At 36.1% G+C, this 23,915-nt stretch overlaps 2 protein-coding genes across 2 annotated transcripts; both read left to right on the top strand.

The window, feature by feature from the left end:
- Positions 1-383: 383 nt before the first annotated feature.
- LOC112450616 (adhesion G-protein coupled receptor G2-like) lies at positions 384-10,218 on the top strand. Its single transcript, XM_025006685.2, has 14 exons — positions 384-492; positions 1,386-1,522; positions 1,693-1,867; positions 1,963-2,095; positions 2,563-2,676; positions 4,606-4,731; positions 4,887-4,932; positions 5,117-5,205; positions 6,641-6,756; positions 7,032-7,300; positions 7,375-7,471; positions 7,761-7,890; positions 8,197-8,353; positions 9,710-10,218. The coding sequence occupies exons 1-14, from the start codon at positions 485-487 to the stop codon at positions 9,808-9,810; spliced, it is 1,698 nt and encodes a 565-aa protein (XP_024862453.2). The 5' UTR covers positions 384-484; the 3' UTR covers positions 9,811-10,218.
- A 3,389-nt stretch (positions 10,219-13,607) lies between these two features.
- Positions 13,608-23,849, top strand: LOC108237894 (adhesion G-protein coupled receptor G2-like). Its single transcript, XM_017419609.3, has 14 exons — positions 13,608-13,693; positions 15,554-15,762; positions 15,868-15,943; positions 16,062-16,203; positions 16,874-16,987; positions 18,636-18,761; positions 18,939-18,984; positions 19,171-19,265; positions 19,827-19,945; positions 20,238-20,506; positions 20,581-20,677; positions 20,761-20,890; positions 21,356-21,512; positions 22,177-23,849. Exons 1-14 carry the CDS (start codon positions 13,686-13,688, stop codon positions 22,275-22,277), a joined length of 1,689 nt encoding a protein of 562 aa, XP_017275098.1. The 5' UTR covers positions 13,608-13,685; the 3' UTR covers positions 22,278-23,849.
- Positions 23,850-23,915: the final 66 nt, after the last annotated feature.

Raw genomic sequence — 23,915 nt, 5'->3', positions numbered from 1 at the left:
GTCTGTGACCTGACTTCCCATCTGTGACCTGACTTCCCATCTATGACTTGACTTGCCATCTGTGACCTGACATTGTAAATGGCCTCATATACATACCAATGGACGTGAGAATGCTTATTCAAACTGTCATTTGACAGTCCCATGGGAACTATAGGTAATGTTGGTCAAATGACAGAGGTTTGGGAGTTCTAGTGTTAAAGTGGTGATAAACCGGCCACAGATATAACCCGTGACTGCATCTATACAGAAAGTGCCTACTCTTCAGGCGAGACATTATGATTTTAGGCAGAGCAGATAAGATCAGATAAACAAGTAGCTCTCTGTATGCTTCCTCTTTCCTCTTGAAATGTAATTTCCATTTTTTTAAAATATGCTTCCCTCACAGTGACTTAATTAAAACGACTGTCCTCAGTAGGTTTTGTTCTGCTGTCACATCAGCTGCGCTCCATCCTCTTTTCAGATAAAATAAAAAGAACTCCACAACATGCAGAGGTAGGTGACGGTATCCTTTATTTTCAACCCATTTCATCTTATTGTATTATCTACAATGCAATAAGTGGTCTTTTTTTATTTGTAACAAAGATCAGCACAAACTGTACTGATCGTTGTCACACACAGACTGATCAGGCTTACTTAATAAACGCTAATAAGCCAAAGACGAAGGTTAACGAGGTTTGGTCTGTAAGTAATACTTAACTTGTCTTCTGTATTAGCATCTCTACTGATGAGACAATCTGATCGTGTTTTATATGATGTATAGAAAGGTTTACTCTGGCTTTGAAGTAGAAAGCAAATGTAGCTCTGAGTTATAAAAATAAAACATGCAGTTAGGTTAAAGACTGATCGCTGTCAGCAGTTGACTGGTTGCTGTGTCAGTTTCATGTTATTTGTTATCCAGACAGCACTAAAGCTGGACAGAAGTATCAGAATGGGTTTGGAAGGAGACGTAGAAATCTTCTAAACGGTGACACATTGACTGAAGTGGAGAAAGTTCACCTTGAAGAACCAGCCTGTCATTTCATCTTAAACAAAAGACGGAAAAGAATAACGCAATTTTAAAAAGACTAAAGTCTTTGTCTAAACTGGACTCTGGTGGTTTGTGGAAGCTCCACCAGAGGCCCATGGCAGACTTGAGCTTCGATCTTCACAAATGTTTCTGCAAGCAAACCACTTCTAACAAAAACATGCAAAGGCACTGCACGTCAGAACTTCTGAATTCAGCTTTGAAAAGCTTTGCTACCACTATGACTCAAAAACAAACCAAAAATAAATTCAGGAAATTCAGAAATTCATCCTGCTTTTGAGATGCCTTGGAACATAACCTGCTTAATGAGTGTGTAGCACCGACAGCTTCTGTAATTAAATTAATTTTCTTCATTTCACAGGATGAAATGCAGGGTCCTCTGGTTGCTGATACTTTGTTGTGTCTTTCACCACACTGAAAATGTCGCAACAATTGTGGGAGAAATTGTAAATACCGTAACGGGGTTAATTGATTTTGAATGTGGATGTGAAATTGACCGTAAGTTGTCTTATATGTAAGATATTCTTGTATAATAGCTCAAGATTTTTTTAGTTCATTTACTTTGAGTGACTGAGTGAGTCTGGCATTTGGCTGAACTGTATGCATCTGGTTCTTTATTGTTCTAAGTATGCATCTAAATACCTAATATTTATTATTTAACTCCACAGAAACTTTATCAACCATACTTAACATACCAAACATACTTACCAAACCAAACATACTTACCAAACCAACCATATGTAACATAACAAACATACTTACCATAACAAACATACTTACCATACCAACCATACTTAATCCTGCAAGTGTTTCGATCGGAGGAACTCTAACAAACCTAATACAGTAAGAAAAAAGAAATCATGACAGAAGATGCAATTTGTGTTGCCATATGAATAACTTGGATGTAATATTTTTTTATTTGTTTTATCTGTTTACAGAAAAATACCTAATATTGCAGGGAGTGTTCTGAAAAACTTCAAAATTTCAGATCTATTCAAGCCGAATGTGTTTGTCATTCTTAAACTCACTGGTGTCTGTAACGATCTGGATATTTATGCCAATGACAGTCAGGTAAAACATACTTAAATTAATCAGACTTCTGAATGTATGTACAGACTCGTTTTGTTTTTGTTTTGTTGTTTTGTTGTTTAACATATGAAAACGTTTTTGTTGTTGTTTTGTTTTGTGTTGAAGGAAAATGTGTACCTACAACCAAAATTACTGCATTAATTCCTATGAAATTTAGTACAAGTGTTTTTGGGCCATAAACAATTCAGCTTTTTTTCTGCCAGTACCTGTAAGAGTCATATTTTACTGCTTGGTATTAATTTATGGCACATGGTAAACCAAAGAGAAGTTGGTTGTAAAACACAGGATGGCTGTAAAATGGATTTTAGGTAGTTTCCTTGATGTAACCGGATAGCTGAAGACACAGTTTTGTTCTGCTCGTAATTTAAAGTACAAATGAAACTATGAGAACTGCACCACGCTGTTCCATGGATTTCCATCCAGTGTTTCTCTTCCTGTTTCTGATGTAGGCTGCGGTCAATACAGATTTACCCAACAGAAAAGTGAGAGTTCAGCTGCCTAAAGAGCTGGATGTTGGAGAGAAGGACACAATTGTGTTTGCCATGATTCAACCTTCAAACGAGGTCAGAAACCACACTTTACAATTAAATGTTTACCACACTTAATAAAGCACTAACAAACACAAATGAAAAGGTCCGTGCATGTTTAGGTAAATGTTTTTGTGTTTGTTTCTTTTCACCATTAGGAACCAGTAATAGTAAACAATAAAAAATAAATGGTTATTTTTGGTCAAAAAATCAAGCGTAGATATTTTAAAATAGTTTTACTTTATTTTCATATTCTTTTTCATATTTTCAAACAATAGAATAATTTATCTCAGAAAAACCTGCGCCCACCACAGGACGACCTGAAGTAAGCCTCTGATTCCCAGTTTAATTTTCAGCTGTCTGTTAAAGGGCTATATCAGAAATATTTTGGCATTTAAAACAATTTATATCAGCTCTGGCTCAAAAGCTAAAATACATTTACTTCTCAAACCTGGTCCAAAATACTTTTGACTGAATACAAATGTGAGAAAATAATTAATATTCATAACAATAAAAAAATAAAGAGTCTTTATTAATTTTTTGGCATCTAGACCCCATTATTTAATAAGATAATATGACAAACAAATTAATGAAAACCCATTTTGAACTTTCTAATTTTGGAAGGTTTTGAATTGGACTTTACATGAGGTCGTCTAGATGCCAAAAACCATTAAAAGCTTTTCTTTTTCTTTTCTTACTTTATATATATATATATATATATATTCCTCATAAATCACACAATGTTTTCATGTATTTTTATTCAGTTTATAATAATTTAGACCAGAGTTTTTCAGTATAAATATTTTACATTTTGAATCAGACCTGGACCACATGTCAAAAATCTAGGAAATAGCCCTTTATCCAACTGCAACTGGAAATCAAAAGCTAATTTCAGGTAGTCTGGTGGTGGGACCAAGTTATTCTGCAGTCATGTGTCTCTACTGGGACAGATTGTTTTCTTGTTTAGGTAAAATGCTGTATTTGTTTCATGTCTATTAATCACAGCCACTATTTGTCAGTGAACAGAGCTTAAAGCCTTCTGTCCCCCAACACTGATAGGGTTATTTTATTTAAGTAATGGATCTTTGATGCGCTTCTGGTGTCAAATCATGAAAACAGGCCATTAATTTGTTTCTGTTTGCCAGTAATTTTATAGCTTTATTGTTCTATTTATGAAAAGAAAATCAAACTATTATTAGATATTTTTTGACTCATTTTCTTTTTTATCATAAAACAAACAAAAAATATTTTGTATTTTAAGATGAAAATCAAATAACCACTTGCTTTTTGGGTGGTTTCAATAGTGGTGACCTTAAACAATTACAGACGCCTCTGAACTACTCCACAGAAAACCCAGACTAGTCCTTTAACTTACAAAATTAAGTGTTAATTATTGATTAGTAAAAGTTTTAAAACCCATAAAGATTGTGTATTATGCTGAGTTGATATTTGAAATAATTCAAACACTTTCAAATGCAACACTTACAAAGGAGGAACCATAATAATAATAACAGGAATATGTGTTAGTTTCTGTCAAATATAAAGAAAACAACTCTTCTCTGAAGTATTGCAGAACTGGTTAGTCCTATTATTCAGCACTGTTCCCTGCAGTCACATAAAAAATGTAAATTAGTACACGTTTAAGGAAGTTCTCTAGAAAATTCTGTTTGTACCAGGAAAGGTAAACCACAACCTTTCATATTGCTTCATGCAAATTTTGTAATAAAATAATATAATATCTGCACCTCTTGCTCAGGGCACAGTTATACAATAAGCTATGTTAAAAACTTGGTATTATTTTGTGGTGTTTATATATGAAGTTATCATATAGTAACAAAATTTAAATAGTGACACTGACCTGTTAATATGAATCCCCTTTTTTTGCTTGGTAAAGCAAATATGTTTCAGTCTTTGGCAGTTTTTTTCTTTTCAAAATAACTAACTAATTGTATTTTTGTTTTGCAGACTGCTTTGAACAGTTCAGATGAACTGTACGAAAACAGGTTAATTAGCCTGAGTGTGTGTGGCAAAAAGATTTCAGAACTTCAGGAGCGAGTCAACTTCACCATAACTGTTACTACAACCATAAATGTAACTGCAACTTTGTTTAAATAGCTTCAAGCACTTCTTCTTCCACTTCTATGCTGTCACTGATTTGTGCAGTTCACTTTGTGGAATGCATAGATTTGAATTTATTTTTGTCTTTTATAAACCCCATGAAACCCAGGAGTGTTGTTGTTTCATAGGAAACCCAGGAACCCCGGTGCGTGTTCTTTAATATGTCAACAGAAAGTAAGTACCAAACGTCCCATTTGTCCCAAACAGTCACATAAGAGAGAAATATTTATTTTCATGTAGAAAACTATTCTGGTTCAATAAAGTCTTTTGGTTTCACTCACAAATGTCACAGTGAGTTGATGTAGTCCAGGCGTGAGAGCATCGTGATCATAACAGGTCTGTCTCTCTGACTTGACAGCATTTGAGAGTAATGGCTGTCTGACCCTGTGGGATCTGAATGAAATCACCTGTTCCTGTGACCATCTCACATTCTTCGGTGTGCTCCTGGTAGGAATTGGCTTTTTCATAACAAAGGAATTGGTTAAGTCTTTGTTCTCTTTTCTCCTTAAACCCAGAGTGTATGTCACTGTGCAAAACAAGACTCTTCTAGTTCGGATGTGAAGCTTATCAGACTGAAATGTTAGCAAAGACAGTTTCTTCCCCACCGACAGTCTAAAGTCCCTGAATGAAATGTCAAATTTGATTTTTTTTTTTTCCTATTATATTAGTATTCAGGAAACAGCTGGAATTTATGACTTTAGAATTCTGTAGGCTTGCAAACACTGTACTTGTGCTGCACTCTATATGTTTGTGCCATCATCAGATGTTCTGGTTCCCTATAACCTGGTGTATTCTTAGTCCAGGGGACATTTGAGCCAACGTGATATTGTCTTTATGTCTCTCACTCACTACAGAGTCGAGGTGGCTCGAAAGGTTCACATTGTCGGGGTCTAATCCCCTGATCCTTCTGTATGAAAGTCCTGACTTAACCACATTTCAGTCTGTTCGCATTTAAGTGCGTGATGTATGTGACTTTTGGGAATTTTAATCATTTTTAATTCAACCTTTGAAAACTTAACAGAGTTAGAGCTACTTTTGAACTGGCTAAGGTTGATTAGCTGTGGTGACCATGTATTGACCTAAAAAGTTAACCATGGAAAGTTGTACATCTAATAACTACTTTCTGAAAGTTTAAATACAATTTGTCCACTGGTTCTTGAGATATTGAGCAAACATACTTAGCTTCAACAAATAATGCCAAACTTTTAGGCAGTGATTTTGCCTTTCGGCTGCAGGCAATAAAAATAGGCAGGCAGAGGGAAAGATGCTGCTCACTCTGGTAAAAATATTAGTACATGACTACCATGACTACCCATAATTCTTGTCTCTTTTGTACATCAAAAATTGATCTCTTATCATTTAAAAATCCTGCTGTCATTATCAAGAGGAACAGAGCAAGATCTTTTTTTGTCTTTTAGAGATACATAAAATGGAAAAAAAATATGAAAAATCCAAGTAAACTTCATTACTTCCTAGACAATTTAATAAAACATAAATTAAACCTGACTGCATCACATAAAAAGATTTTAACATGAGCAGAATGTAAGTGTCTATTTTCCCTACAGGTGTCTGTATCTGAGGAAACCCTCTCATCTGTAGACCAGAAGATTCTGTCGTACTCCTTCTAAGAGAAAAACAAAATACAGGAAAAAAACCCACGTTTGTTGTTGGAAAGTAAAATAAAAATACCAAAAATACAACTAAAACTACTTTGTGTAGTTTAAACAGATGTCAAGAGTTTGTGGACTCACTCTGTAAAATAAAGTTTACACTTTCAAATCTGAAACTTGATAACACCTTAAAATATTTAAAGAAACCCTTCAATAATAGACCTGCAACAGAATATGATAGTGGGTTTTTTTTTGTTTTGTTTTTCCCACAGGTGTCTGCATCCCTCTCACCTGTAGACCAGAAGATTCTGTCGTACATTACTATCATTGGCTGCAGTATTTCTCTGTTTGCTCTGGTCCTCACTGTTCTGATCTTCATCACTAACAAGTAATGTACTTTACCGTGGTGGATGACATTCCTCTCACCACTCAACATTATTTAGTCATTCTTTTCCTCTTCAACATTTTTCTTCCCATCAGTTGCTCTCATTTTTCACTTATTATTGCTTTCATTTTTACTTTAAAAATACAACAGAAATGTCATTCCTTCTTCTTCATACTTATACCTTCTCTCATTTCTGTCATATTTCACTTTGTGTGAAAAGACAACCATGAAATCTGTTCAAAATGTGTCACTAACAGCTCCCACCCTCTGTCTGACAGACATCTCAGAGAAGATGATTCTAAGAAGATCCACATCAGCCTCTCAGTGGCTCTGATCCTCCTCAACCTTCACTTCCTCCCCAGTGAGGCAGTGGCAGCGATGTCCTCCACTGAGTTTTGTTTTTACATGGCTCTTGGTCTTCATTACTCCCTGTTGGCCACCTTCAGCTGGATGGCCTTGGAGGGTTTGCATCTCTACCTTCTGTTGGTCAAAGTCTTCAACATCTACATCAGGAGATACCTGCTGAAACTCAGCGTGGTGGGATGGGGTGAGTGGCATCATCTGAGCATGGACAATAAATGACTGCATCATTAAATTAATGAACCAGTTCTTGTGTTTCAGGTGTTCCTGCAGTCATTGTGTCAGTGGTGGTGATAATAGACACAGATTATTATGGCTATGCCCCTGTGGATATGTCAAACCCCAATGGCTCTGCAATGTAAGGAAAAAGCTGGAACAAATGTGTCAACCTGAGTAATAATTATTTTAGGACAATAAGAATTTTGCACATTGGACTTTGAGAGATTTTGAATGTTTTAACAAGTCTGTAAACGCAAACAAAAATATGCATTAGGTCATCCACTTTTTTTAAGATGAATATCAAGAGATATTTATATTTCATCTAACTGAATCTTCTGTTATAGTTTTATAATCATAAAGAACATTTTCCCCATTTTTTTTTACAGTGTTGGATGTTCAATTGTTGTCTGTGCTTCTTTTCTGTGTAGCTGCTATCTAACAGATGACACAGTGAAGATGGGCAGTACGGTGGGAGTTTTTGCCTTGGTGTTCGTCTTTAATGTGATCATGTTTGGAGTGACAATCAGATGGTTTGTAAAAGCCCGATCCAGCAAAGAGGTAATTATTATGCTGCAGTGTTTGTTAGATCTGTGATTTTCTTGTCTAACAAACAATGCCTAAATCTCTCACACAGTTTTGTAAATACATTTTTGAGCCATAGTTACCTGTTTCAATGTTTCAATGTTTTACCTGTTTTCAATGTTTATTTTTCAAACAAACATTGAAAATTGATGGATTTAGATGACAATGATATCCTCAGTATCATCTTTAGTAGACTGATGTACCTAATTTATATTCCCAGCTATTATTTGCACTGACTCGAACATACTGTGCGTGTGTTTTATTTCACAACTGGCAAATCAGGTTGGACAAAGAGCACGTAGCGCAGCCAAGAAAGAAATTTGTACTGTGCTGTCAGTGATGGTTCTGCTTGGTGTCACCTGGGGTCTGGCTTTATTCTCCTTTGGCCCCCTGACCACTCCTGGCCTCTACGCCTTCTGCATTCTGAACTCACTGCAAGGTCTGTACAAATTAATCACCTTTTTCTGTTGTGATGCTCCCTTTAATGGTCACTCAGTCACATAAAAAGCATGTGCAAACCTTCTCTACCTTGTTTTGTTGTTCAAAAGTGACCCAATATTTGCTTCATGGGAGGTGCTGTATTGTAGTTTTAAAGCCAGTGTCTGCACACTTGGAATTCTGAACTGTAAGCCTTGCCCACTCCCAAACACACATTCATGGAGTTTTTAGACTTGAAATAACTGTATAAACCTATTAGAAAAATAACATTTGAATATAAAGCAACAAGGTAAACACCTGGAGAGAAAGAAATATCTGAGGTGGACTCAGGACTTCTACTGCAGCCAGCCAACTACAGGGCAACATATGTTGTTTTGGCTTCAACTTCCACATTATGATCCTATGTCAATAATAAATGTATAATAATAATAATATATATAAGGTAGCCACCATCTCACCTTATCCCAACATCCTCCTCTGTCACACCGACTTTCTACATATCCTCCTTCATTCCATCCATGAACCTCCTCTGGGCTTTTCCTCTTTTTCTAGCAGGTCCATGGCCAATATCCTTTGCCCAATTTATCCACTGTCCCTCCTCTGCACATATCCAAACCATGTCAGCCTTGCCTCTCTATCTTTGTAACCAGATCACTCAACCTAAGCTGTCCTTCTGACATACTCGTTTCAAATCCTGTCCACTTTGGTCACTGCCAATGAAATCTTAACATCTTCATCCCTGCCACCTTCAGCCCTGCCTCCTCCAAATAATATGTCACATCAGGGCTCCATCCTGTAAACCCTTCTTTTCACTTTTGCAGCATTTGTCAAAATTCACTCATGAAACTCAGCTCCAGCTCTCTCTCTTGTTGACATAGTTGACCCCAGATACTTAAACTCAGTCCCCATCATTACCTGTACTCTCTTTTTCACTAATACACGTGTCTCCCTCTCATTCACACACTTGTATTCTGCCTTGATTCCAGTGACTGTCATTTCTCCTCTTTCCAGACACATACCTCCACCTCTCCAGGCTCTCTTCTGCCTGCTCTTTATTTTCACTACAGCTCACAAAGTCGTCTACAAACATCGTAGTTCATAAAGAACTCCTGGCTGACCCTATCTGTAAACCTGCCCATCACCATTGCAAACAAGAAGGGGATCAGTGCTGATCACTGATGAACCTATTTGTCCTAAGTGCTCTATAAACTGCTAACCATCGTGCTTTAATTAAAGATTGTTGAGAGCAAAACCCCAGTCATAGGGATCTTCCACAGTAAATGTACAATTAATAACACAGACTTAAAGGTATGCCTTTATCTAATTTTTTTTTCTCTTTACCTTTTGTCATTTACAGGTTTCTTCATCTTCACTTACTTCGTATTGTCTTTGAAAAAACCCAAGGACTCAGCAGCAAAGCAGAGCAGTGAAACAGGAAACTCAACCAGCAGAACCTGAACTCGCACAGCATCTCTCCCAAAACTATAAGCATTCAGAAGATTTATGTTGTAGAATTGTCTTAAATATCATTGTAGCACTGAAACAATCAGGGTGCTGTTTGTTGGTATCTATCTATCTATCTATCTATCTATCTATCTATCTATCTATCTATCTATCTATCTATCTATCTATCTATCTATCTATCTATCTATCTATCTATCTATCTATCTATCTATCTATCTATCTATCTATCTATCTATCTATCTATCTATCTATCTATCTATCTATCTACTTTTTTCCTTCTTACTTTGACGCTTGTAATTTAAAAACTAATTCAAATGAACAACTGGCAGGTCTGTAAATTTTGCTGCTTACTGAAGTGAAACAAAAATGCAATAAAAATATTTTTATCTCTCAAAAGAAAACTCTCTTTATGCCAACAGGTTTATACATTTTGCACTCATAGCTTCTAGATATTATATTATGATATCTCTGTCACATGAACTTTATTACAGAAATAATATTTTTATTTATTTTTTGTAGAAAAAGAAAATCTAGCTCATTTTTAAACTCATACTAATGCTCACATTTTTTCACACCTAAAGCACAAAAGTCAAACTAATTCATGCAGATAAAATCCTTGTTCTTACTGTGGCAAAATTGATTCAGAAAAAAGTTATAGCTGTCTTTTTTTTTTTTTTTTTACTATTTTTAAACAAGATTTGACTAATATTTAGGCTGGGTTAAAACTTAACCTCACCACCTTTAAATAAATCTCCGATCATTTGGTTGTTTTTTTAAAGGTCTCCATAAACACAGAGAGCTTAATCTAATAAACCTACACCTAACCTTAATGTTTTAGAAGATAACAGAGAAGAGATATCCTGTCTCCACATCTCCATTCTAAGTAAAAAAAAATGTCTAATTTTCTTTTCGATCATAAATACCCAGCAAAAAATTGTTCCCTAACTCTCCAGAAGACTTCAGATGAAGTATTAATGTCAAAGGGGTTTTTAAGGGAGCTTGGATTTGCCTAAATGAGTTGAGAACAATGTGAGCAGGAAAAAAGCATCATTGATTCACCAGGAAGACCTTTGTGCATTGAGGTCATATGACATTTTCAACTTGTTTTGTTTGCAGATATATATATTTTTACTTCAGCACATGCTGTGCTGCTCTTACACTAATTTTAGAAGAAAGACAAGTTTTATGCATCTCAGCAAGAATGTTCATAACACAGTTTGCCCAGCAGAGGGAACCACACTTACATTTTCTGTGCAGCACCTTCGGCATTTTTCATCAGTTTTAGAATTACAGTTTGGCTTTATAAACTGATTCCAGAGACATTTGTTTACAATTTAATTAGATTTTTGTGTCATGTGCATATGTATTCACCCCCTCAAAGTAAATACTTTTTAGGGCCATATTTTGCTGCATTAATAACAGCAAGTCTCTTCACATCTATACACTACACTTTTTTGCCTATTCTTTAGTGACAGAACTGCTACAACTCTTTTAAATTAGATTAAAACAAATTAAAAATCCAACCCTAATCTGTACTTCTCTATGACCTTTTCTCTGACCTGTTTGGAGAGCTCATTGGTCTTCATGCTGTCTCTTGCTTGGTGGGAACTCTTACTGCTTAGAGGTGTCGTAGCGGTGTCGATTCAGGGTGCTATCAGAACAGGTGTTCAAATACTGAGATCATTTGACACTGAGACTGCTCACTGGTGGATCTTATTGAACTAATCATGTGGCTTCTGAAAGTAAAAGTTGGATGTGGCTACATGTGCATGCACCACCGATGGCATGTGTATTGGCGTTTGCCAATAACCTGACATAACCTCCAAAGCAGAGAATGCCTTTGCGGTTCTCGCCTGACCTACACATAGCAGGTTCTTCATCAACTCTTTTAGAGTCCAGCACCCTGTTGACCACAAATAGGATATGGTTTAAAAATGTCTGGTTTAGGGGATAAAAACCTCCATTTATTCGTCATGAAAGCTGAGAGGCAAAGCACATGGTGAAGCTCAAGAGCAGCTGCTACATCTTCATCTCTAGAATCAATATTTTGACCTTTCTGAACTCAAGGCCACATTGGGTTTGCAAATATCAGGACTCAAGGGTTTTTCCTTCAAGTGTTATTCCTGCAGTTCTCCCTTTAGGAAGTCGGTGGTGCTCTCTATCAGGGGTGTCAAACTCCATATCTCAGGGGCCGCTCTCCTGCATGTTTTAGATGTGTTCTTGCTTTAAAACACCTGGTTTAAATGGATGATTTGTTGCCATGCTCCTGGAGAACTTGTTGATGATGATTTGGTAAGGAGGTAATTGAATCAGGTGTGTTGGAGCAGAAAAACCTACAACTCCCAGGACAGCGGCCCTCGAGGCCTGGAGTTTGACACTCCTGTTGTAGGTGAAGATACCCTAACAAACAGAGATGAAGAGATTTTGCTATCTACACCTGAGTGCGCTCAGTTGTCTCTGGTAAGAGCGTTTGTTCTGTGATGACTTGTTTATTCAACGTTGGAGCCTTGGACCATATATGAAATTTTTATTCTGCCATTTTTCACACAGAACTGCAGTTTTAAGATTGCTGTAGAAACACCCAAAACAAATCTTTAAGAAATCAAGTCATGACCAAAGTAGCAGCTTTTGTTTTTAATATGTTTTGCTTATTTTGAATAAAATGCATGCATGTTCTCTACTTTCTGCAATAAACATCATTGATTCTTTATGAGTTTTTTTTTTTATTAGCTTCTCATTTTCCTGTTTGACAGTTCTGTTAGCGAGTAAAATCCGTCATCCAGAGGCTAAAAACTTTCAGCTCTTGTTCTCCCAATAAAGCAGTTTGAATTTTTTGTATAGGAACCAGTTATTATAACAGTGGCACTTGTTTTACAACGAGAAATCTTTGTTGCTCATAGAAACAACAGCCAGTAACGCTGCATCTACATGCACCGCTTGTGTTTGTCAGTTTGAGAATGGATTGCTGCCATTATAAATATACTGAAAAAGTCATTTCTATACGATGCAGTCCTCGACAAAAAGGCTATATTTTTTTTGTTGCCTCAAATGTGCATCTGTCGAGTCAGTTGCAGATTCAAATAAAGTGATTTATTGTTTCAAAAATGAACTCAGTTCTCGTTTGTATGTTTCCTTTTTCGGTCTGTTTATGGGACATGGAGTCAGGCCCATTTTTATAGTTTCTGCCTTTTGGGCACCTGGCAGGAGGGGGAAATAAATCTGCTGTTGGTTAAAGCATGAAACACACTGTTACACACATCCATTCCATCAAAAGTCACGGGTGAGTCAAAATAAACACACAATGTAGTTTGAATTCATGATGACAGCAGCAAACACTGAACATCGTTTTCTCTTCTCAAAGTGGTCAGACAGGAATGTCCATTGGGTTTTAGAAAACCATTAATCACAACAAAATAAAACATATTGATGCGAAAGCATGCAAAACATATCAAATTGTTCATATAACATTTGGGAACACATAAGCTCACAGTACAGATATTCCCAAAGTTTTATGTTCCTTTTTTTCTCAAGAAGGAAAAAAAGATTTATAATGAAGATAAAGTGTCCACTTAAGAAAACATAACTGAATGCATACAGAGCCGTCTCCAGGGTTAAACACAGTTTTTACTAAATGGATGAGACCCTGTAGTTGTAGATCAAGCAACAGCAAAGCAGAACAAATAGAGATGGATATGTATCTGTCTGTCTGCTTCCTGTTTTTCACTTGAAATGTGATTTACATTTTCTTTTTAAATGTACTTCCCCCAAAACTATTTAAATAAAGAGACTGTTCTCAGTAGTTTTGGTTCTATTGTCACATCAGCTGTGCTCTGGTCTCTTTTCGTATAAAAAAACAAAAACTCAACAGCATGCAGACGTAAGTTATATTTTTTTGTTATACTTAAACCCTTTAATTAACTAATTGTATTGATCCTATAATAAGACCTAATGAGGACATGTTATTTGTTTAACTAGGAATTCAGAAAAGACTTGTATAAATGCAGTGTTTTATTTTTATCAGGGATCAGTACAAGCTGTAGGTGTCTGACTTCTATCTGTTTGACGGGGAGAAGATACGATTGTTTTAAAGTCTATGTGACAAAATTTCTCCCTTTTTGTGTCATTTTGTATTTTAAGGTGCTTTGGCTTTAAATAAAAACTAAAAGATATTTAGGATTTGCAAAAAATATTTGTAAAATCCCAAATCGATCAGGTTTACTTAACAACAATAAACGACCAAAGAGGATGGTGGATGAGGTCTGGCTTCTATATAATGCTTAAACTTTCATGAACTGTTCCTCACATTTTGTCTAGTCCTGCATTTTAGTTTTCTAGTCATTAATATTTTTACCAGTTATTCAACTTTTGTTTATTCTTTATTTGGCAACAATTTTAACATGTTTTAAATAGTTTAAAATCATGTTAACAGTGATAAATTGGACTGTGTTCAGCTCTTCTCAGTATATTTTAGTCATATGACCAGATGTTCTATCTCAACACTCAAATACGAAGGTGGCAGACTTTATAGAAAGAGCAAAATAAAGTGTTTTACTAAGCTGCTGTGCTTCAATCAATAAACAAAACAGGCGAAGGGTTGCAGGACAAGTAAAAAGAAAAATCCATTTATTATGTTGTTTATGGGGTGGCGCAGCGGAGTAGTGGTTAAAGCTGTCACCTCCCAGCAAGACAGTTGCAGGATGGCTTCCCGGCCTGGGGCCTTTCTGGGTGAAGTTTACATGTTCTCCCTGTGCACATGTGAGTTTACTCCGGTTTCCTCCCACAGACCAAAAACATGCACGTTAGGTTAATTGGTAACTCTTAAATTGTCCCTAGGTGTGAGTGAGCATGTGAATGGTTGTTTGTCTCTATTGGGCCCTGAGATGGACTTGCGACCTGTCCAGGGTGCCCCCCGCCTCTCGCACAATGACTACTGGAGATAGACACCAGCTCCCTGTGACCCAGAATGCAGAAGTGGGTAAAGAAAATGGATGGATGGATTTTTATGTTGGTTTACAATCTCTACTGTGTTCACATAGATTAACATATGTAGGCTGTGAAGACCATAACATAGGATTACCATAATATTCAAAACTATTCATGGAGCTTTGTTAAAATTGGACAAGAGGTTTGTAAAACACAAATGTTTCATCAGAAAAAAAAAGTTATTACTTTCCTTTAATTTTAATAAAAAATTAATTTTAAAAATAGAAAGAGACCAACAACCTTGAGGTAAAATGCTCCTCAAAACAGCTATTGAATCTTGTTTCTGTAGCATCTGTTACTTTTTTTACAGACCATTTTACTGTCAACCAATTATTCCTGTCCTGACAGGAATTCTTTTTAAATTTTGTTTAGCAGCTTTACTGATGACAAGTACAGAAGCATTCAGATGTTTATATGTTATAACATTTTAAAAAAAGTTTTATTTTGGTTAGAAACAGAAAGCAAATCTTGACCTGAGTTGTGATGATAACCAAAATAAACTGTTATTAAGGTCAAATAATGATCACTATCTGAAGCGGACTAACTTTAGTGTCAGTTTTGTATTATTGTCTGATGAAAACCTGACTGAACTAAAGTTTATATGTTAAGGCTAAACTTAAATGAGAATTAAAAAAAAAAAAGTCTCAGAAAAGATGCAGAAAGATATGTAGCACGTCACATAATAACCTACTGAATTACTGATTCTAAAGCACATAGAGCTTTTGTAGCTAAATCAATTTTCTCCATTTCACAGGATGAAATGCTGGGTTCTCTGGTGGCTGTTAGTGTATTTTGTGTACACAAGATGTACAGTATCCATGACATGTGCACCTAATAATTGTCCAGATGAAAATACAGGAGGAAACTGTAAGTGCAAAAAAAAAGATTGTCAAGGTCAACCATGTACAGGATCAACAACACCACGTTTATGTAAGGCTCAGTGTAAAAACTCCAAAAGCAATGGTTAGTTACTTTATATGTAAAATATTTTGACTGGCACTTTATACATCAGATTTTCCTTATTCAATGTATAGGTCTAACTAAACAAAATAACACTCTACTTCACAGGAAATTCAAAAGCCAAATGCTGCATGAAATTCTACAGCACAAAAATTTTGGATGGAAACCAAGAGGACATTTTCCAGTAAACACTTGCATTTTATTTATATATATATACATATATATAGTTTGTGTTACTGAATTGATGATAGGATATTGGTCAAAAAATGTGTTTCTATTTACACTCTTGTCCTTTCTACAAGGTCAGTTTTGGACCTAGAAAAGTTTTTGGAGGAAACTGATGTAAATGAGACGATTTCCATATCGGTCAAAAATATTGTGGCTGCCATACATAAGCCCAACGGTGTCTACAGTGGTCTGAGTATTAATGCCAATGACAATGAGGTAAAACATATTTACTCTGATCAGAGACCAGCAGGATCTAATGTTGTTGTTTTTTTTTAATTTATACACAGACATAATGGGTTTTGATGAAACTTTTGTTTTCTTCAAAGTATGCAGTGCTTAATTTTACCTACACTGGTATTGATTGAATTAGTTGCTGTAAAATGAGGTATTTACAAGCCAAAGACCTTGTTATCCAACCATCACCCCCCATCCTAAGCCCCAGAGCTGTATTACAGGAATCCTGCTTGATGTGCATTGTTATACACAACAATGTGGGCTGTGTGTGTGTTTTAAGGAATGAGTAACAAATTAGTGAATAGTAAATAAAATTTTGTTTGAACCCACTATTATATTATATTATATTATATTATATTATATTATATTATATTATATTATATTATATTATATTATATTATATTATATTATATTATATTATATTATATTAAAAAAATAAAACACATATACAAAACATTTCAATTCATGATACTGCATTGGGGCTTTCTTTATGCCTAACAAGCTAAATGTCTGACCATCATTGAAGACTTGGAAAATGTGACCTTCAGGTCCTAATGTACTGTAACATACAAACAGGGCTGTGAGAACTGCACTACGCTGTTACACAGACTTTCATTCGGTGTTTCTCTTGCTGTTTGTGACTCCTGTGTAGGTAAAATCAGACATGGAAGTGTCTGACAGAAAAGTGAGTGTTCGCCTTCCGAGAGAGCTGGCCGTGGGACAGAACAACACAGTTGTGTTTTGCATGATCCACTTTCCAAATGAGGTCAGAGACTTTGCTTGACACACAAGACAACACCCAAATGTTCATCTTTACAAGAACAAAATACTAATGAACACATTACTCTCAGAACAGCTGTGACCTGATTTAACGAATGTCTGGTTTTGTTGCAGTCGTGGGTGCCCAGAATTTTGCAGTGGAGTTAATAAATACAGTAGACATTAATTAATATGCATCACTGCTTTCATGGTCAAAAATACCTCTTAGACAATTTTAATATTCATTAGCTCTACCTGCTTGTTCATATTCAGGGTCATGGAGCTTGGGCCTCATGTACAAAGACTTGTCTGGATTTATTTTACTGAAAACTGACATACACCTAAATCAAGTTTTGGATCCTTGGCGACACTTGAAAACTGTTCATTGTGTGAAAGCTATTACTGGAGGCACCTGAGGCCTGTGCTACAGAGAGTGATGTCCTGCTTCTCAGCCATGTTGAGCTAAAAGTTGTTACTGTCAGACGATCTGTTGGAGCGTGGCTATATCACCGTGGTAACAGAGTTTTGGTTAGCTGTCAGTAAGAAGCACAACCTGTACACTCGTTCTGTACCTAATATTATCCCAGGTAAAAGAAAAATCAGACTGAAATAACATCATAGTTTGGCCCAATCCTGGAACATTTAAAATAGACTGGATTTATACATCTGGGTCATACGCCTTTTTCTTGTAGAAATGTGCATCTGCCAGCTATGAAGTTGGTGTGAGGCTGCTCATGTTTCCAGTCATTTCAGAGTTGATACATCCAAATCTTTGTTTGGAAACAAGCATATGCAACTTTTTCACACCTAGTAACAACTTAGGGTTACCGGTTAATGCAGTGTGCATGTTTTTGGTCAATGAGAGGAAACCAGAGTACCTAGAGAAAACTATGCAAACGCCACACAGAAAGGCTGTAGCTGAGCGTTGAACCGGTCACCTTCTTGCTGTGAGACAAACACCGCTGCCCTGTCAGAAAAAATGCTGTATGAAATTACTCCACCATGTTCTGTGTGGAAGTTTGTAAACAATAAACAATAAAATATTTTAAAAAACAGGAAGGCACGTCAACTTCTGCCAAAACAACCGTCCTGCTTTACTGCATTGCAGAACTAGTTAGTCCAAATCTGCAGTATTGTTCTCTTGCAGTGACATGGAAAATTTAAATCAGTTCCCATTTAGAGAAGTTTTTTTTAAAAGGTCTTTGTACCAGGAAAGGTAAATCATGACTTTCCATACAATAGGAATGTCCCATTATCACGAGATGCAGTGATTGTATTCTAAATTGTAATATTCATATACCTGTGTGATACTGCAGTTACATAATATCACACAATTTTACACAATATAATAGCACCTTATAGTGTAAATGGACTGTATTTATATAGCACTGTTCTACACTATAAGTCACATTTATCCATTTACACACACACACACAGATCAGGGACAACTTGGGGTTCAGTGCCTTGCCCAGGGACATGTTGGCATGTGGTTGGGGAAGCCAGAATGGAACTACCAACTCTCTGATTATCAGCTAATTGCTCTCCCTTCCTGAGCCACAGTCACAGATTTCAATAACAAATAGTTAGAAAATGTTGACCAATACTCCTCGGATAAACCTCCAGACCAACTAATTGTTCGTATTTTTGTTTTGCAGACTGCTTTGAACACCTCAGATGACCTGTATGAAGGCAGGCTGTTTGGCCTGAGTGTGAGTGGCAAAAATATTTCAGGACTTCACGAGCGAGTGAACATCACCATAAGCATTACTACAAACATAAACGTAACTGCAACTTTGTTTAAGTAACTTCTGCTTATAATTGCAAATTTTGTGCTATTATGTAACCATTGAATAATTTATCAGTCACTACCTCGTATACATCATCATCATGAAAAATAATAAATAAATAAAAATCTCTAAATTAACCCCATGTTAACCAGGAGTGTTGTTATGTTATAGGAAACCCAGGAACCCCGGTGTGTGTTCTTACACACATCGACAAAAAGTGAGTATCAAACATCACATTTGTCACAAGCAGTTACATAAGAAAAAATGTCTTGTTCATATAGAACACAAATATGGTCTAATGTTGTCTTTATTGTCAATATAGTAACAAGCAGCACTGTGAGTTGATGTAGTCCAGGTGTGAGAGCATCATGATCATAACAGGTCTGTCTCTCTGATTTGACAGCATTTAAGAGTGATGGCTGTCTGACCCTGACTAAACGTGATCCGAATGAAGTCACCTGTTCCTGTGACCATCTCACATACTTTGGTGTACTTTTGGTAGGAATGACATTTTTTGTTGTTTGTGCATTTTGGGACACTGTCTCTTAAATAATAATAAAAAAAAACAATGAAAGATTTAAGGGAACTAACTCCTTCTCCTCTTTTCTTTGGCCAAGTATGCATTTTATTCATGTTCTCAGTAACCTGCACTGTATGACACTTTACAAGTCAGTGAGGAAGGTGATCAAGTTTTTCTTGTTAGCTTGCAAAAAGGGACATCTTGGCCTTAACTTTCCAGAAAAGCACAAACTTCACATGTGGAAATTCCATGTTTTCACATTTAAAAAAATCAAAGCAAAAGCAAGCAAAAATCAACAGTCAACTTTAAAAATAAATCAAAGACAATGGAGCTAAAAACACTCAATTTGCCATTAGGAAGAATACAAACCAAAACAAAAAGTTACATAAAATAAAAACACCTCAAGCAAACTTGAAAGCAAAATTGACTTTTGTACCTGCTTTATAAACTAAACGTTCATTGTAAGATATCAAAGCTGAATATAGATCTCGTTTAAACTACTTTAAGTGTGAACAGAATGTGAAATCTTTTCTCTACAGGTGTCTGTAAAAACCCTCTCATCTACAGACCAGGAGATTCTGTCGTACATTACTATCATTGGCTGCAGTATTTCTCTGTTTGCTCTGGTCCTCACTGTTCTGATCTTCATCACTAACAAGTAATGAACTCTTCCATGGTGGATGGCACTCACCCAGCACCCAACATACATTTATCCTGTTTCCTTTGTATCACTCTTTCCCCTTATAAACTTTCCATTCTTACTTGACTTTAGCAATTGCATTCATTGCCCCCCATGTTTTCTTCTTGCCTTCATGTTTATTTTAAAACACAATAGAAATGCTGTTCATTTTTCTGCACATTTGTTTCTCTGACCAGTTAGATTTTTATTTTGTAACAAAAAGCAATAATTAAAGTGTCACTTACAACATCTCCCACCCTCTGTCTGACAGACATCTCAGAGAAGATGATTCTAAGAAGATCCACATCAGCCTCTCAGTGGCTCTGATCCTCCTCAACCTTCACTTCCTCCCCAGTGAGGCAGTGGCAGCGATGTCCTCCACTAAGTTTTGTTTTTACATGGCTCTTGGTCTTCATTACTCCCTGTTGGCCACCTTCAGCTGGATGGCCTTGGAGGGTTTGCATCTCTACCTTCTGTTGGTCAAAGTCTTCAACATCTACATCAGGAGATACCTGCTGAAACTCAGCGTGGTGGGATGGGGTGAGTGGCATCATCTGAGCATGGACAATAAATGACTGCATCATTAAATTAATGAACCAGTTCTTGTGTTTCAGGTGTTCCTGCAGTCATTGTGTCAGTGGTGGTGATAATAGACACAGATTATTATGGCTATGCCCCTCTGGATGTGTCTAACCCCAATGGCTCTGCAATGTAAGGAAAACTAAAATGAGAGCCTTTCCTATTGTTTTTAGTGTTTTATATGAATTTGGTGACTATGTTGCCCTTCTGTGTAGCTGCTATCTAACAGATGACACAGTGAAGATGGGCAGTACGGTGGGAGTTTTTGCCTTGGTGTTCGTCTTTAATGTGATCATGTTTGGAGTGACAATCAGATGGTTTGTGGCTGCTCGTTCCAGCAAGCAGGTAAATTTTGCTCTTTATATTTTGTTTTTCAAAGCACTTAATGATAGGTTTATCTATAACTCTTGTAGTATTCAAGACACCCCTTCATTTCTGTCACCAACAAAGGTTTACATAGTGAAAGCTGGTTATCGTTATTAGCAGTTATTCATTGTGTCTGTATGGACCAAGACAAAAGAGGTAGACCTAATCAAGAAAACAACTCAATGGAAGAATTTTTTTGCACGTTTCAACATTTTTTTCAGAGATAGTGTTGATGTAAGCACAGAGAGTTCATAAGGGAGGAAGAAAGTTATTTTGTTTAAACAACGTATATACAGAAGGCAATAAGATTAAGAAGACAATGGTGTAATCCTCAGTACCAGCTTTTGTATTCTTCATAAAAAGATAGTTACTTTAAGTTTTCTGATATTTTTTACATCCTTAATAACATGCTGTGGATGTTTTACTTCAAATTTGTTGAGTTAGGTTGGACACAATGAGCGTAATGCAGCCAAGAGAGAAATCTGTACCCTGCTGTTAGTAATGGTTCTGCTTGGCGTCACCTGGGGTCTGGTCTTCTTCTCCTTTGGACCCCTGACCACTCCTGGCCTCTACGCCTTCTGCATTCTGAACTCACTGCAAGGTCTGTACAGCCTTTTACAATTAATTAATCTATTTTATGTCATGATGGCAATGAAACTGACGTGTTTGTATGAGACAAATGTGTAACAAGAAAACGTATCTCAGTAGGTAAGGATCATTATGGAGACTGTCTTAGTGTTTAGTAAAAGCAGTTCTCTTACAGATGTAAAGTTTAGATGTTCTAATTCTTTGTGAACTACACTATTTCTACTTAGGACAGTAAAGTAAAGAAAAAAATAAACAATAATTTGAACTACTGAGCTTTTAAAGCCTCAGTTACCATATATTAGATCATTTTTATTTAATTGGTAACAGACCATATTTTCCAAATTTGTTTTCTGCTTGAAAGCTTTTGTGATGCCAAGACTAAAAGGTAAAGACTATATTAGAAAATGTGCCTTTAAAAGCACCATGTTATCACGAAGAAAGTTATTTTGTTTAAACAACCGATATACAGAAAGAAATAACATTAAGAAGACAATGGTTTATTCTTCAGTAACAGATTTTGAATTCTGTATAAAAAGGCAGTTATTTAAAGTTTTATGACATTTTTTGTGTTAGTGTTAGGCTGTTAATCCGAGGTATTTGCATGATTTGCATCATCACCATCTGTACACAAACCAATCATTTAACATAGCTTACATTTCCCCCTTTGTCATTTCCAGGTTTCTTCATCTTCATTTACTTTGTTTTGTCTTTGAACAAGACCAAAGACTCATCGCCCAAGCAGAGCAGTGAAACCCATATCTCCACCAGCAGTACCTAAACTCACACAGCATCCCTCCCAGAAGGAGATGTCTTCAGAAGATTTATGTTGCTAAATTGTTTTAGTTTTGTTGACTTTATTTGCAACATTGTACCACAGAAACAAACAGACCAGATAGTTCCACCCTACACTGATGGAACAGAATTCATTTGTTCATTTTCTATTGCCATCTTTTCCTGTTTGGGCTTCTGGGGAGTTGATCCTTATCTCCAGTGGCCATTGACCACGAGTCAAGGTACACCCTGGATTCATTTATTTCTAAAGCAGCTCTGTAAAAAAAACTTTGTAAATTGGAACATGTGACCCAGTTTAATGAACTGCAGATTGTCTCATTTTTGTACATCTTTGTTTGTAAAGCACCACGTTATACAGCTGCCTTTTACATTCTTCTAGTTGCTACTTGTTGAAAATAAACTTTTATAAAAATGTAGGAAGTCTTAGATGTTAAAAGATCATAAAAAAAACAAAAAACCTCATTAGTTAGTCATAGTGCCTTAGTACCTGTTGGAGGCTGACTACTGCAGCACTGTAGATCCAGCCTGCTGCTCCTTCTTCTCATGCTTCTGATATGATCCTTGTTCTGTCATTCAGCTCCATCTAGTGGTCACACTGGGGAACTCCATCTGCTACAGGTCAGGCTGATTTTAGCATCATTCTGATGTGGTTTAGAATTTAAAGTTAAAAACTGTAATTGTCCAATCAAAATCATTACACTGATCAGCCTGTGCTTCTTTGAATGTGCCAAAGCCTAAGTTTAAAGCAGTCAGTAGTTGAAAACCTTCATAAAACAAATTGGAATCACTACAAACTGTAAAAGCTGAATTTTACACAAACAATGCAAGTTAGATGTCTGTTTTTATGTAGTTTGATTCACTTTCTTTTAACAAACTTTAATGAAACTCAAGCAGGTTTTGTCTCATGTTGGTGTTTCCCATCATTAAAAACATATTTGGACTGCCAGTTTGATTCAGTGAGATTTGGGATATCTTTAGTGATGACTAATCAGATAGAAATGTGGGAATCTGACATGAATATTTCTGTATTTGTTTCATTTGTTTTAAATTTATTTATTTATTTTCATTTCAGTCATATCTTCTGCTTTCTAACTTTCATTCTGTCACCATCATGTTGACATAGTCTGGTTTATGTTTACAGCTGATAACTTCTGTGGCAGTTTTTCATTAATATGACAATCTATTAGCAGATTAGCTGCAAACAAGGTGTGTAGTGTATGGACATATACTGATAGACCAAACGACCCGCCTTCTGTTGTTGTTGGGCATTGAAGAAATCTTTTTTAAAGAAGCCAGCTTTTACTCTTGTCAAAGTAGTCATACAGGAAATGTCATCAGTTTTTTTTTTTTTTTGTCAAATTCAAATCAGAATACATTACAGGATGTTGATACAAAAGGTGAGGTGTGCTTTTCCAAAGTATGCAACAAGATTTCCATGTGGGATTCAAATTTGTGCCCAAAAGATCCCTAAATGTCACGGAATGTCATAGTTGCTGCTAATTATTCTTTAAAAGTTATTTAAAATTTTTTGTTGAAATAAAGTAAAAATAAACTACAACACAAGCTCACTATTTCTACAAGCTAAAAGTTTAAAATCATGTTATGGCTGCGTATTATTCCTTCA

This window comes from Kryptolebias marmoratus, linkage group LG15 (genome assembly GCF_001649575.2).
Source record: "Kryptolebias marmoratus isolate JLee-2015 linkage group LG15, ASM164957v2, whole genome shotgun sequence".
NCBI classification, from domain to species: domain Eukaryota; kingdom Metazoa; phylum Chordata; class Actinopteri; order Cyprinodontiformes; family Rivulidae; genus Kryptolebias; species Kryptolebias marmoratus.
Note: the sequence above shows the minus strand (reverse complement) of the source record. Positions and strands in the feature narration are given on the sequence as shown.